This window comes from Salvelinus alpinus, chromosome 13 (assembly GCF_045679555.1).
Source record: "Salvelinus alpinus chromosome 13, SLU_Salpinus.1, whole genome shotgun sequence".
Classification (NCBI taxonomy): Eukaryota; Metazoa; Chordata; class Actinopteri; order Salmoniformes; family Salmonidae; genus Salvelinus; species Salvelinus alpinus.
Genome location: NC_092098.1, coordinates 7,700,614 through 7,715,594, shown reverse-complemented (window position 1 = coordinate 7,715,594; position 14,981 = coordinate 7,700,614). Strand labels below are relative to the sequence as shown.

General features: G+C 47.6%; 1 protein-coding gene across 11 annotated transcripts in view; it reads right to left on the bottom strand.

Moving 5' to 3' along the window:
- The window catches only part of dacha (dachshund a), a 127,264-nt gene that overhangs the window by 11,281 nt on the left and 101,002 nt on the right, over positions 1-14,981 (bottom strand). For 7 of the 11 annotated variants that reach the window (XM_071339971.1, XM_071339982.1, XM_071339975.1 and 4 more), the window contains exons 6-7: positions 12,118-12,277; positions 11,415-11,489 (exon numbers count right to left, since the gene is read on the bottom strand). In XM_071339971.1, coding sequence (XP_071196072.1) covers positions 11,415-11,489; positions 12,118-12,277 — 235 coding nt within the window. The remainder of the gene's footprint in view (positions 1-11,414; positions 11,490-12,117; positions 12,278-14,981) is intronic. The other 4 variants (XM_071339976.1, XM_071339979.1, XM_071339981.1 and 1 more) reach the window with 1 other exon arrangement.

Genomic DNA, 14,981 nt, shown 5'->3' with positions numbered 1-14,981 from the left:
AAGAAAGGGGGAAGAGAGAGGAGAAAAACAGTGAGAGAGGTGCGAGGTGAATCCTTAGATAAACAGAGAATCAGTGGGAAGATTTTCAGAGTTCAGAAAATGGCATCTGCCAGACAGAGCATCAGTTCCCATCTTTGGCTTTTGTAATGGACCTGGTCAAAGGCTCTGTCTCGCCCCTCCCCTGCCTCCTCACCCCTTCTCACCCCTCCTCACCCCCACACCTGGCCCTCTATAGGACTGCTTAGCAGCTCATCTGCACCCCTGTCACGGAGCCTCTCTGGTCCCTTGCATTAATAGAAAACTCCACCCCAAAACTACTGTCTCTTTTGGTATTGCTTTCAGTAGTCCATTGCTGATATAATCCCAAAGTGTTTTGCATGTCAGCAATCAAGTTCTCAGGATATGTAACTTTCAAAATACATAAATCTGACCAGATGTCTTTATTTTGAAAGTTACATATCTTGAAAACTTGATTGCTGACATGCAAAACATTAATTGGGTTACTCCTAAAAGCAGCTCTGTACTCTACTGTGTGCCCCAGCACCTCTCCGCCTCCCTCCCTCCCTCCAGTAGGCTCTCTACACCTAATTACTACTCTGTTTTAAACGACAGATTTATCTTGCTGCTGCTGCTGATAGCACACAATTCAATTCATTTTATTCCGTGGGCAAAGAGGGGGAGAGGGCTGGCCCGTGACATTTACAAAGTGCCCTGGTTCTGTCTCAGGTCACTGTAATGCGCACAAGTAATGATGCAGGGTGTGTATGCCGCCTACAGTGTTCTCTGTGCGTACGTGTGTGTGTGTGTGTGTGTGTGTGTGTGTGTGTGTGTGTGTGTGTGTGTGTGTGTGTGTGTGTGTGTGTGTGTGTGTGTGTGTGTGTGTGTGTGTGTGTGTGTGTGTGTGTGTGTGTGTGTGCGTGTGTGCGTGTGTGTGTGTGCGCACACGTCCCCCACCTGAGAACATGAACAGCGTTCAGCCCGACTGTGCTGTAACATTAGGGAGGTGAGAAACAGCTATTGTACAACACTTGACTGGGAATCAGGTTTCTTTGAAGGACCATGATGAACCAATGACGTGGCTTTGGAACCTTCCACTTACACCCCCCCCCCCCCCACAACACACAAACAGAGCAAACAAATAAATAAATGAACAAACAAAAAGAAGGGGGAAGCGCTGTTTCCTTTTAACTCACCGCATGAATCAATCAATTATTTAACAATCAAGCCTTTTATTTGCTACCCCTAAAAATAAAGACAATGTAATGTTTCTGAAAAGAAGAAGAAAACAGAGGTTTCAGAGGTTTCAACAGAAGGAGAGCTATTTGAAAAGTGGCCTGAATCCATCAACTCTCATTGCAAAGCTCTCGGCAGACAGAGGAAAACGACTCAAACGGGGGGAAGGGAAACGGTTAAAACGGCGAGAGAACGCTCCAGTGTTCCGCTTCAGAAGGCTGAGTTCTTTACCTGCACGCTCTAAGAGCTGTCACAGTGGCGCTGTAAGGACTTTGTCATTTATAGAATGGCTCTGTCCCAGATGTGAATAGAACATTCCCGACTGTGTGTCCACCACCGAGAACCTTCCTCATCCATTCTTACCAGAAGTGGCTCTTATATCCATAACACCATATGGGCGAACAGATGCCCAGGCAAGGATAGGCATAGAAGAGAAAAGCCTATAAAGCATCCACAGCGATATCCCATCTACACACTCTCCGTACTCCGGCCCAATTTACCCCCAGCAGCATATTTTCTCCGACTCCCCCGGTGCTGTTTGCCTCCATGTGATGTACTTGTTTATTCACTTCACTACATGTGTAGCCGAGCTGTCTGCTGAATATTCAATAGCAGCCAATTAGATGGTGATTTAGGCCAGCCCTGGTGGGTACCATGCGATTGTCATGCCTACAAAAAAACGTCAGGCAGGGAGAGAGAGAGAGGGAGAGATAGAGGGAGAGAGAGAGAGAGAGAGAGAGAGAGAGAGAGAGAGAGAGAGAGAGAGAGAGAGAGAGAGAGAGAGAGAGAGAGAGAGAGAGAGAGAGAGAGAGAGAGGGGAGGCCTCACTGTGGCATTTACATAGGATCAAGGAAGGTAAATAATTATAATGACGACCAAGTTGGATATCAAAAGACAGACAGAGAAGGAATAATTAGGGTTTGGGAGTTTCATGTCAGGTACATATTTACACATTTTGGTACACGTGTTAATTATATCAGATGCATAATCATGACTCTAGCAGGACATGGGATACAGCAGGATACATAGTGTTAGAACAGGTGACCCACTTCCCTGGCCTCTTCATTTTTCTTCTGCTGCTCTGTGGGCTGCACCGGGCGCTTTATAGAGTAGTACAGTAGTATCCTACACTATCTGGTTGGCAGGCTCACTAATCTCCATACAGACCAGACCTGGGGACAAATACGCCAATGTATTTCCTGTGTCTAAATGACATCCACATAAGAAACAAAAAAATGTAAGATGTAATTGAAAAGTAAACCTGGCTCTTTGTCCACTCTTCCTCTCTGCCCGGCACCTTATCTCAATGGCGCCCCCTTGTGTTCCATCCTCTTTTCCCCAAAACTTGTAATCACCTGGCAACAGCACCCTTCAGTCTGCTCTCCAGCACAGAGGCTCCACTGTGTTTAAGTGGACTGATAAATGCACAGCGCTGTTCAGTCATTCGACTCCCCCAGCGGCACTTACGTGTATCACAAACCCAGGATCAGTCTCCAGCAGCTGGCAGAGCAGAGAGAGGCAGAGTATTCAATACCCCCCCCCCCCTCCCACCCCCCTGCAACGCACCAAGCAGTCGTGATGAAGCACAACTCACAGGAGGGGCAGGAAGGGAGATGGATCTCTTCCCTGCCAACTATCTATTTATTCCCAACAAGATGGCAGGTTTTGACAACAGGCACCCAGGGAGCCATAAAGCTCTGGGAACCAAATGTCTTGATGATATTTATAGTGCTCTCAGAGAAATACTCCAATCAAACAGGACTCAGAGTATTGGCAGGAGGAAGAGACTCCAGGGGTGGCTCTTTTCTGCTCGGATCGACACACACACACGCACACACACAAACACACACATACAAACACACAAACACACACACCTGCTTCTGCTGGAGCTTTTACTGTTCTGGATTTGGAACTGTATGTTCAAACATTCACACTGTAGACTACAGTATGTCAACAATGTCTGTTTTTGCCAATTACCAATTAGGAAGAGATGTGAGCTGTTGTTGTGAGACATTTAACAAATCTGGTGTTAACAAAATAGTCTGCCAAAATGAAGCTGGAGGTACATTGGCATGTCTATATGTTTTTTTCTGTATTTCATCTAATACATTTAAAGTGGCAATCAGCAGTTGAAACAATAAAAAAGCATCTTCTCCGCCCCTCATTTGGTAAAAAGGGACGGGGTTGGAGAAATGTAACCACCTCAAATCCACTGACAGTTACATATACGAGGACTGACCATCCATGATATCAAAAAGATAGTTTTCACCATGTTTTGATGCAGTTTGTTTACATCTACTTTGTTTCAAAAACACCGGAGTAAAACAAGTGTATATTTTGGGTTCTGGTGGGGTGTGACAGTTGAACTAAGCTCATGAGGAATTCATAAGTCATATTTTTCAAGAATCAATGGGTACATATATCATTAACGAATAAGTCCAGAAAATGGATGCTGCAACTACAGATTGTCCCTGTAATATTTTTTTAAAGATAGTTTTCAAGGAAGTGCCATGACAACTGTGTGACATACTGGCTATAGATGGCCACTTCTGTGGGTGCAGCACCCTTACAACCAAATACGAGCTCTACTTCCCCCCCTATATCCCATGTTGTCCCTTGGGCCCCCATCACCCCTGGGGTCTAACCTATTAATCTACTCCACTACTTCCAAATAATCCAAATAAGGCCACATTTCCCCCCCTGACTTTAAACAAGACAAACCCCCTGAACGACAGGCTGGATTGAGAACAGTCTGGAAGTGCATTAAAACCAGGCTCACAACGGAAGAACAAAAAAAACACACAAAAAAACAAGGTGAACTTAATGAGCTTAACCAAGTCAAGAAGGAATGGCCAATGTTCATTATTTTCCCGAAGATGAAAGCATGACAATAAAAGTGAAACTGAAGAACAAGGCCGGGGAAGTGTGCGTGGGGGTCCTTTTATTATATTTTAACTGCCATACGTGGAAGTCGACGTATACTAAATTGCTAAAGCACTAAAGATAAAGAATTGAAGGAATGTAAATTAGCGCTGAGTGCCGTCTGTGAGCTGCAGTCAGGCCCATAAAGCTGGCACTGCATTGATCTCTGCCCTGAAGGTAGCTAGCTAGCCTTCTGGTCTGTAAGGACTGCTGTGAACGCACACAGCACAACATCACAGAGCACCTACGTGTCCACTACATTATGGAAAAAAAATGGATTTCAGGAAAAGTTTGTTCTAATTCACAGAACTCACGTGGGAATTCCCACTTCAAAACTTGTGTCTGATGGGGGGAAAAAAGGGGAGACAGCAATTTAGGTGGACAAATATAAACAGGAAGTGTGCAGGTAAATACATAACTAAACACGTTCAAAGGGATGAGAGGCTCTGTGTGTTTTCTTGCTTAATGCACCAACCTCCAGCTAATGAATATTCATAGATCAAATGAACCTTAATGAGGTATCTCTTCCCCCAATTAGCCTTTGAGTAGTGATATGAGGAATATTAAGTGAGAGAAATACTGGGTCAACACTTCTCTGGACCAGGAGAGATGAAGAGCTGAGAGAGAGAGAGAGAGAACGAGAGAGGCAGAGAGAGAGAGAGAGGCAGAGAGATATAGATAGAGAGAGAGAGAGAGAGAGAGAGAGAGAGAGAGAGAGAGAGAGAGAGAGAGAGAGAGAGAGAGAGAGAGAGAGAGAGAGAGAGAGAGAGAGAGAGAGAGAGAGAGGGGGAGGCCTCACACATAGGATCAAGGAGTCCATACTTCTTTTCAGGAGTTCACAAACCATCACTAACCGTTTATTCCTAGAGGTTGGAAATGGGCATTGATAATATATCCAGCACAAAAATCCTTTGAATTTCATTTTCAGGCTTAAAAAAAATTAATTATAAAGGTGTTTAGGCTCTAACCAAACCCTCTGCAGTTAGTGTGTATGTGTCGAAGCAGCAGTGGACTAGGCCTAGGGAGTGGGAGGCAGCACCATGTGTCCCCTGGCCCGGGATGCACCATGTGTCCCCTGGCCCGGGATGCACCATGTGTGTGGGAGTAGGAATAACGGCATCCTGCCATGACACTAACACTGCCAACTCCACCTTCCTGCCCGGATGCCTCACTCGGACACCGAGAGAGAACACATCCCAGGTAACAGTAACAGGTTCAGTCAGAGTGGGTACCCACCCACCAATCTACCCCCAGAACCAGAGCAGAACCACAGCACCTGTCTGTCCCCTCCCCCCACCACCACCCCCCTCTGACAGGAACGAGTGGGATAATTTATTACCCAGCCACTCAGCCAAGAGTGCTGGTGAGTCGGGTGACTTTCAATCGCTAACAACCTTGCCCTAAATTAACCAGCGACTGTAATGGCTCACTCTGCTATCCACAAACACAAACGTCTCTGGTCTGGAGGCACAGCACAGTACTTATTTATGTATCCATCTTGAGACAGAGAAGCAGATAAGTTGTGTGTGTGTGTGTGTGTGTGTGTGTGTGTGTGTGTGTGTGTGTGTGTGTGTGTGTGTGTGTGTGTGTGTGTGTGTGTGTGTGTGTGTGTGTGTGTGTGTGTGTGTGTGTGTGTGTGTGTGTGTGTGTGTGTGTGTGTGTGTGTATATACACCAACTAACTGGTTACTGAAGACTGAAGAGACCCACAGCTTAAAGCTGGAGTTTAATTAAACCATCACAAACTCACTTAGAACCGCAATCAGCCTAATGATCCAAAAGGGTCTTCAAAGCCGCCTGCACGGATGGTCCCTTCTGCACATTACAGGGGAGTGTTCCCCCCCATAAACAAATAGGCCCCCAACAAGATAAGAGGACGGAGCCCTTTAAAAAAAAAATGTAAAAGGCGGCGAAGGCTTATGACGTGTTTTTATTTATTTATCCTTTGCGTTCGCAAAGAATAACCACATCTGTCGCCAAGAAGTTAAGAAGCTATCAGTTGTGAAACGCAGCCAAGCCGACGCAGTTAAAGTACAGACTCCTGGCTTGGAACAAAAAAGGGTGGGGGGGAAAAAAAATCATTTTTCCTCCCCCAGTGAAGGGGCTCTTTGCATTTGTTTTGACTGATTTACCGGTTCGCTTATCTCAAAGAGCGAAACAATGCTGCACATTTCTATCAGAAATCATTACAGGCCGTTTCAAATCATTTCCGCACAGCTAATTTCATAATGGCGGAGGGAAACATTGATTGTAACCAGATGCCTCATATCTGCCTTGTGGAAAACTGGCTGCAGCGCAGTGGTCCTGAGTCCACTGTGCTTTCTACTGAGGCCTTCCCTCTACGGCCCATTCAGCCTGGACTAACACAAAACATACGTCATCCAGCTATGCCCCGGCGCAGCTTCGCTAAGAGGGACAGGAAGTGGACGGATGGCGGCCCAGGCCTCAGTTTCCACTCCTCCCAGGTGGGACACGGCTGTGTATCCTTGAGCAGGGTGTTTAATCTGATGCACAGGTGGGTATAAACACAGAACCTGCCTGATCTCAGATCCCATCTGGACCCTGACGCTTCCTGTACATTCACACACAGGGACGTACATCCTGAGCCGTTTCCTTGGACGTGCCCAGATGAAAACAGATCGAGAGTGGAGCGCTGGATTGATAAGTGAACGTTTACCTTTCCTCGTGCCAGACATTCCTCTTGGCTGAGACTCCACTTCCATAAGTGATACTTGTCATTCAGAAGGACTACAGTAATGCTGTGATTTTCCTCCGGCTGACTGTAACTTCCATAATAAAAGGAGACATGTCAGGTAAAAGATAGTGGCATACTGAAAGGTTATAGGAGAATGACAACATGAGATGGAAAGAACAAAGACAAGATAAGGACCTCGTTACCTATACAGAAGGTCATAAGTAGGGCCGGGGCGATACCAGTACAGCAATACTCGTTACTATCGTGGCAAGGAAACAAAACGCAGAGCGGATGAACTCATCAAAACAGCCCTAATGTTGGAAACAAACATCATTATGGTTGTCGTCCAGAGTCACATGTATTTCTTTGCCAAGCTATAGCACATACGATATTTCACATACAGCAGGTTTTTAAAGGACCAAAGAGTTTGGTTTGCTGCTTTTTGAATTTTTTTGCCATGGAAAAAATATTGCGATACTGGTATCGTCCCGGCCCTGCTCACAAGGGGAAACTGTTTCACCTTTGCCAGAGAAAAATATCCCAACACAAAGCAAAAAAATAAAGAAAGGCTGCGAGTTTTAAAGACAGAATGAAAAGAGGGCTAAATAAAATAAAAGTCTTCAAGTGAATCTATGTGAACGTTGCAGCATCGAGGCAACGTCCAATAATGTTCACTTCGCAAATCTGTTGAGAATCTTTGTTTGTTATGGAGATGTAAAAACTTGTTCAAGACGGGAATGCAGAGTAGTATCTGGGCTAGTGACTGAATGGAGGGCACTCTCGAATGCCTCACATCAAAGACAATCATCAGTAACAGAGAACCGCAATTCTCCCTCCTCTCTCCTTCGCTCCCGGTGCTGGTGGAAGAGAGCGAGAGAGAGAGAAGGAGAGGGGAGGGGAGAGACCTTGCCCCCAGCAAACCCCGTCCGCCACTGCTTCTTCGCCCTGCTCCGGCTCTCACTCTACTGACCAGCAAAGCCAGTGATTTATGGAGCTGGAGAGAGGGGGTTCACTCCATGGACTCCCGCCGAAAAAAAAAGTGCTCCGTGCCGAAGGCTGGGCCATTCATCACCATGTACCGCCGTGTCACATTGTTTATCATACAGACTCAGTCTAGCATGGGCGCCCCAACTCGTCCCCATCCCGCCACAACAATCCACACCATGCAAACATTATTCAAAGATTGGAACCCTCTCTTCACAAGGCTCTATAGCCTTTGGTCATGCGGGACGAAAGGGTAAAGAGAGCATATGAAACGTAATAAGCTTTATGGCGGTTGTGTGGAAGTGTCAGGAGTCAGGATGCTGCTGGTTACAGTGGATATTGAGAAAAGGCTGAGAGAGGACCGACTGAATCCTTAAGTCAATGTAAGGCTGCGTTCGGACTAAACTTGGCCTTGGTGTGTTGAAGCTCAGCTCAGCATTAGCCAGACTAGAGCGTAGAGCCAGGTGATATAGAACAGCACCAGTCCACCATAGATGCTGCTGCCTGTCCCATCGCCTATTTACAGCCCATGTTGCTCTGCTCTGCCCTGGGTGGGTGGGTGGGTGGGTGGGGGGCACTGTAGGTCACTAAATCATTGGTGGGCTTCACTGGGATATTTGAAGTATGCCTTTGTGTGCGTGTGTGTGTGTGTCATGAACTAACACTCACACTTGACTATATTGTGTGTTTGGTGTCGAAAAGAGGAATCCTATGCAGAAAAGTACCTCATACCTACTGTAAAATATAGTGGTGGATCTTTGATGTTATGGGGCTATTTTGCTTCCACTGGTCCTGGTGCCCTTGTTAAAATGGCATCATGAACTTCACCCAGTACCAGAATATTTTAGACAAAAACCGGGTTGCCTCTGCCAGGAGGCTAACACTTGGCTGTAAGTGGATCTTCCAGCAAGACACCATCCCCAAGCACACATCAAAATCCACAAAGACTTAAACTGACCACAAGATCAACATTTTGAAATGGCCATTTCAGTCTCCAGACTTGAACCCCATTGAAAACCAGTGGTTTGAATTGAAGAGGGCCATTTAACAGACAAAGGATATCAAGGATCTGGGAAGATTCCTCCCATTGTGTTCTCCAATCTCATAAAACATTGTAGAAAAAAGGCTCAATGCCATTATCCTCGCAATGTGAAGTATTGAAACAGGGATGCCAATCATTTTGACCCCTATCGTTTTTGATATATGTTTTTATTACTCGTTAAATAAAATCCAATTTTTTTTCAATTGTGTTAGCATAAAATAATTACATCGTAGATTTTCGTTTTTTAAACCTACGATATAGCTCAGTATATGCATGTATTGAATACAACTTTATCAAGGGTGGCAATAATTTTGGACCTGTCTGTATATAAAGATGGCTATTAGGAGTGTGCGTGTCTGAGTGTGTAACATTGGCTATCTGTGGTATAAAGAAAGGGAGCAGGTCAGTGTGCTTGACAGGTAAGTATCAGTCTAAGACCTGAATACACAGTTTGTGCATGAAAGCACATATGGGTTCCATTAAAAGACAAAGACAATTTTGCGAGGGAATGTCTCCACGCAAAGAGAGAGCGAGAGAGGAGAGAAAGATGGAGGGAGAGCGTGAGAGAGAGATAAAGAGACGGGGAAGAGAGAGAGAGAGAGAGAGACTCCCTCCCTAATCCCAGAGACCAGTGTCACTGACCTATATCCACTGCTATGACAAGGCCCACTTTCTTTTCTCTACCAAAACCGGCAGCCTCACTCCCAAACAATAACAACGGAAGGAGGAGCAGGAGGAGGAGGAGAAGGAGGGTGGGGGGTGGATTATGTTCCAGACACATTAATAAAATATGGTCAGAGGCCAGGTGCACATTGAATCTCTTTAAAAGTGCCTGGGGGCATCTTTGCTCCGTCTCCTCGTGGTAGTGTGCTGTGCATTAGATCTTACCATCTGCCGGTTCCCTTACCCATAATACAGCAGCAGGCACAAACATACATGATGAGCGGAAAAACTGTCACCACACACACACACAAACGTCGACACAAAAAAACAAACGCCGCGCGAACGTGTAAACGCCCACAGTCACACACGAGAAAACACGCTGACACACCCTGTGTTGGCCCACGATACACTCTGTGTGTGTGTTTGTGTGTGTGTGTGTGTGTGTGTGTGTGTGTGTGTGTGTGTGTGTGTGTGTGTGTGTGTGTGTGTGTGTGTGTGTGTGTGTGTGTGTGTGTGTGTGCGTGCGCGCGTCGGGCCACTGACAGAACCACACCCTTGGCCACCAGCGCTTTGCGACAAACCTCATAAATAAACGCTTCGTAGATGTTCAATTAAGGCCCTAATTAAGTGATTCATTAAGACGGACCGTCCGTGACGCTGATAGAGAGTCGTTCCAACGAGACGAAGAAGGGGTGTACTTTGCCGTAATGAGCTCCCCTGGATGTGCTTGTGAAGGTGGCCTCTGTTACCGATGCAGCTGGGATAGATGCTTTCTCAATGATCTGATCAGGAGATCGTGGTCTCGCTGCTATGAAGTGGCTGTGTGTTCATCCACAGTAGTGTTAGTATGACTAAATACAGAACATGAGCTAATCTCCTAGGAAGGCTCTCAGGGGGATGTCTTTGCTACATGTATTTACACACATCCTGCTTGTATCAGACATACACACAGACACAGGGCCGGCCCTAGCCTTTTGGGGGCCCTAAGCGAAATGTTGTTTCGCGGGCAAAGCAGAGAAAAAAAATCTTCGCATTTTGCCATGGGCCACAGAGAATACTGTATGGTGCAGTTTTAAAGCATGTTTGCTGCAATTCTACACATTTTGCCATAGGGTGGAGGGCCCCCTATTAGCCGGGGGCCCTAACCGACCACTTATGGAGCCGGCACTGCACACACACGCACACACACACACATACACATGCACACACACACACACATGCACCCACACACACACAGGCCTCTTTCAGTCTGAACTCACAGGAGACTCACTCTCCCCCTGTTAGTGAGCCCCCCTCGAAGGTTCCTACCTGGGCCTCCCTCCAGCCTAATTCCCCCTGACAGTGATGGATGCTTGGGGGTTACTGCGCCGCGCTCCCTAATAATAGGAACTTGTTGCATAAGAAAGGAGTCGGGGAGTCGGGGGGCCACTAGTAAAATGCTGTGATTCAGATTAATGGTCCGGCAGGGAGACACATCTTTACTTGGCTGTGCTGTGGCCACGGTAACCATGGCGGTGGGCGCTGCCTCTGGGCACTACTTAACCCTTGTCTGTGATGTTCCCATGCCGCTACGAGCGCTGCCACCGGCTGAGTGTGCCCATCATTCTGACCCAAATAAGTCTCAGCGACGCTGGGTTGTGTTGTCCAGATAGCTTTCATTGATTCTCTCTATGTTGACTTAGAGCCTCATTTCTCACCGGACTATCAGATTCAGGGGCTTCGTAGCGGGGACACTAACCACGATAACTGGAAGCGCTTTATCAAACCTGGCTCTGTTACACGTTTCTCCTTAACAATGGCATTTGCTTAAAGGATCTGCTCTCTTTTCCTCTCTCACAACGAACACAAACACACATAGAAACAAACCGACACATACCTTTCTCTTTGAACATCTTTTTCATGTTGATCCCAGCCTCTCTCTCCCCGAGGCCTCCGTCAACAGGATTCATCACTGAAGGAACAAACACAAGTCAGTGTTCAACACATGTTTATATGCAGATGTGTGCCAGTCTCCTTCTCTGTCTGTTTCTACTGATTATTTATTTACAAACAACTGTCCGGAGAGAGAGAGAGAGAGAGAGGGAGCGAGAGAGAGAGAGGGAGAGAGAGAGGGAGAGAGAGAGAGAGAGAGAGGGAGAGAGAGAGAGAGAGAGAGAGAGAGAGAGAGAGAGAGGGAGAGAGAGAGAGAGAGAGAGGGAGAGAGAGAGGGAGAGAGAGGGAGAGAGAGAGAGAGAGAGAGAGAGGGAGAGAGAGAGAGAGAGAGAGAGAGAGAGAGAGAGAGAGAGAGAGAGAGAGAGAGAGAGAGAGAGAGAGAGAGAGAGAGAGAGAGAGAGAGAGAGAGAGAGAGAGAGAGAGAGAGAGAGAGAGAGAGAGAGAAACACAGACAGACTCAGAGAGACAGAAACAAAGAGAGAGACACAGACAGACTCAGAGAGACAGAGACATAGAGAGAGACACAGACAGACACAGAGAGACAGAGACATAGAGAGAGACACAGATAGACACAGAGAGACAGATACATAGAGACAGACACAGACAGACACAGAGACAAGAGAAAGAAAAAGGTGCTTGGGTCTCACCCAGGCGGTCGGGGGTGTGTTGGTGTGGGGCTGGGGAGCTGGAGGCACTGCTGCTGGGGTGTGAGGAGGGCTGGGAGCCCGGGCGAGGACCTTCCTCCATGGAGGGCGCCGGAGAGGGGCTGTCCTGGACACACTCCTGCCACAGAGACCGAGGGTCAGACTGGTAAAAAGTTAATTCTGCAGAGCCACACACACACACATATAAACACACACACTTAGCTAGATACAACACCTCTCATCCCTAAAACTCCTAACGTCAGACAGGGAGATTAAGCCATTTCCTCTCTGACATCTATATAGGTAGGGTAAGGCAAACAGGCCGGGGTGAAGGGGATGCTGGGAAAGTAAACAGCACCAGACGCTACTCTCTCCCTCTGCCATCTGCGAACCGGGTGGCACTATTTAAATAGAGCAGATCTACGGTATGACGGGGCCCTCTGCCCTCGCCACCTCGCCAAAAACACACCCCTCCTCTCACTTTGTGTGCAGGACACTAAAAATACACCCCAACATGCATGCCTGTCTGGAGCAGGTCACTAGGGAAAGGGTGCTGTGCCTGTCTGGAGCAGGTCACTAGGGAAAGGGTGCTGTGCCCGTCTGGAGCAGGTCACTAGGGAAAGGGTGCTGTGCCTGTCTGGAGCAGGTCACTAGGGAAAGGGTGCTGTGCCTGTCTGGAGCAGGTCACTAGGGAAAGGGTGCTGTGCCTGTCTGGAGCAGGTCACTAGGGAAAGGGTGCTGTGCCTGTCTGGAGCAGGTCACTAGGGAAAGGGTGCTGTGACTGTCTGGAGCAGGTCACTAGGGAAAGGGTGCTGTGCCTGTCTGGAGCAGGTCACTAGGGAAAGGGTGCTGTGCCTGTCTGGAGCAGGTCACTAGGGAAAGGGTGCTGTGCCTGTCTGGAGCAGGTCACTAGGGAAAGGGTGTGGTGCCTGTCTGGAGCAGGTCACTAGGGAAAGGGTGCTGTGCCTGTCTGGAGCAGGTCACTAGGGAAAGGGTGCTGTGCCTGTCTGGAGCAGGTCACTAGGGAAAGGGTGTGGTGCCTGTCTGGAGCAGGTCACTAGGGAAAGGGTGCCTGTCTGGAGCAGGTCACTAGGGAAAGGGTGCTGTGCCTGTCTGGAGCAGGTCACTAGGGAAAGGGTGCTGTGCCTGTCTGGAGCAGGTCACTAGGGAAAGGGTGCTGTGCTTGTCTGGAGCAGGTCACTAGGGAAAGGGTGCTGTGCCTGTCTGGAGCAGGTCACTAGGGAAAGGGTGTGGTGCCTGTCTGGAGCAGGTCACTAGGGAAAGGGTGCTGTGCCTGTCTGGAGCAGGTCACTAGGGAAAGGGTGCTGTGCCTGTCTGGAGCAGGTCACTAGGGAAAGGGTGTGGTGCCTGTCTGGAGCAGGTCACTAGGGAAAGGGTGCCTGTCTGGAGCAGGTCACTAGGGAAAGGGTGCTGTGCCTGTCTGGAGCAGGTCACTAGGGAAAGGGTGCTGTGCCTGTCTGGAGCAGGTCACTAGGGAAAGGGTGCTGTGCCTGTCTGGAGCAGGTCACTAGGGAAAGGGTGCTGTGCCTGTCTGGAGCAGGTCACTAGGGAAAGGGTGCTGTGCCTGTCTGGAGCAGGTCACTAGGGAAAGGGTGCTGTGCCTGTCTGGAGCAGGTCACTAGGGAAAGGGTGCTGTGCCTGTCTGGAGCAGGTCACTAGGGAAAGGGTGCTGTGCCTGTATGGAGCAGGTCACTAGGGAAAGGGTGCTGTGCCTGTATGGAGCAGGTCACTAGGGAAAGTGTGCTGTGCCTGTCTGGAGCAGGTCACTAGGGAAAGGGTGCTGTGCCTGTCTTGATGGGTGAGCTAAACAGTATCACCCATTTCAGACATAAGATGTGGCATATCACCTGTAAAAAATTAAGGCAATGTTTATATGACCCCCTTTCAAACAGACCCTTATATACCACATTCTTGCACTTTCTTATATACCCTTTTATACATATCAGTGGGTAACTGGCAAATTGGGAGTTATGGGTTAGTGTTGGTAAACCATGGTGGGCTGTTGGCATTTCAAATTAGGGAGGAATTAAACAATGGAAGTGTTAATGAATTTCCCTGCAGAAAAGCAGGGAACCGTTCACACAAACCCCACACTTGTATTTTGGTTACAGGGTCTGTGAAAAGGCCGGAATCATGACTAGGTCTTTAGTTGGCTTTCCGTTTGCCATGTTTTTCCCCTTTTACCCCTTTCAGATGTAGTGAAAAACAGGCACGGCAAATTGGTGGAAACTTTGTCTGTGTACGAAGTATGAATGGGGTATATGTGTGAGTGTCTGATTAAACACAAATACACATTTATGTATAAAGGACTTGGGTCAATCGATCAAACTGATGCTGGAATATAACAACAGGAAATTAAAGTATGGATAGTAAAGGCATTATGGGGAACATAACAGATTTTTGTGTGGTTGTGTGTCTGTCTATCTGTGTCTATCTGTGTGTGTGTGTGATATATCCCTTGCCTGTTCTGTAAGCCCCTGGCTGTCTCTGACACGAGCCATGAGTCTCAGCGATACACACACACACACACACACACACACACACACACACACACACACACACACACACACACACACACACACACACACACACACACACACACACACACACACACACACACACACACACACACACACACACACACACATTCCCGTAACAGCCTGCCAACCCCCTGTGTAGGACACGTCTACCCATCCTCTCTGTTCTGGCCTCATGTGGGGAGACGGAAGGAAAGAATCTACCCAGTACACTCAACCATATCTACAGATCTCTAAATACATCCATGAGGATTGCATACTAATGACATAAAAGCCCTCTGTTTTCTTATGTCGATATTAACATGCGTT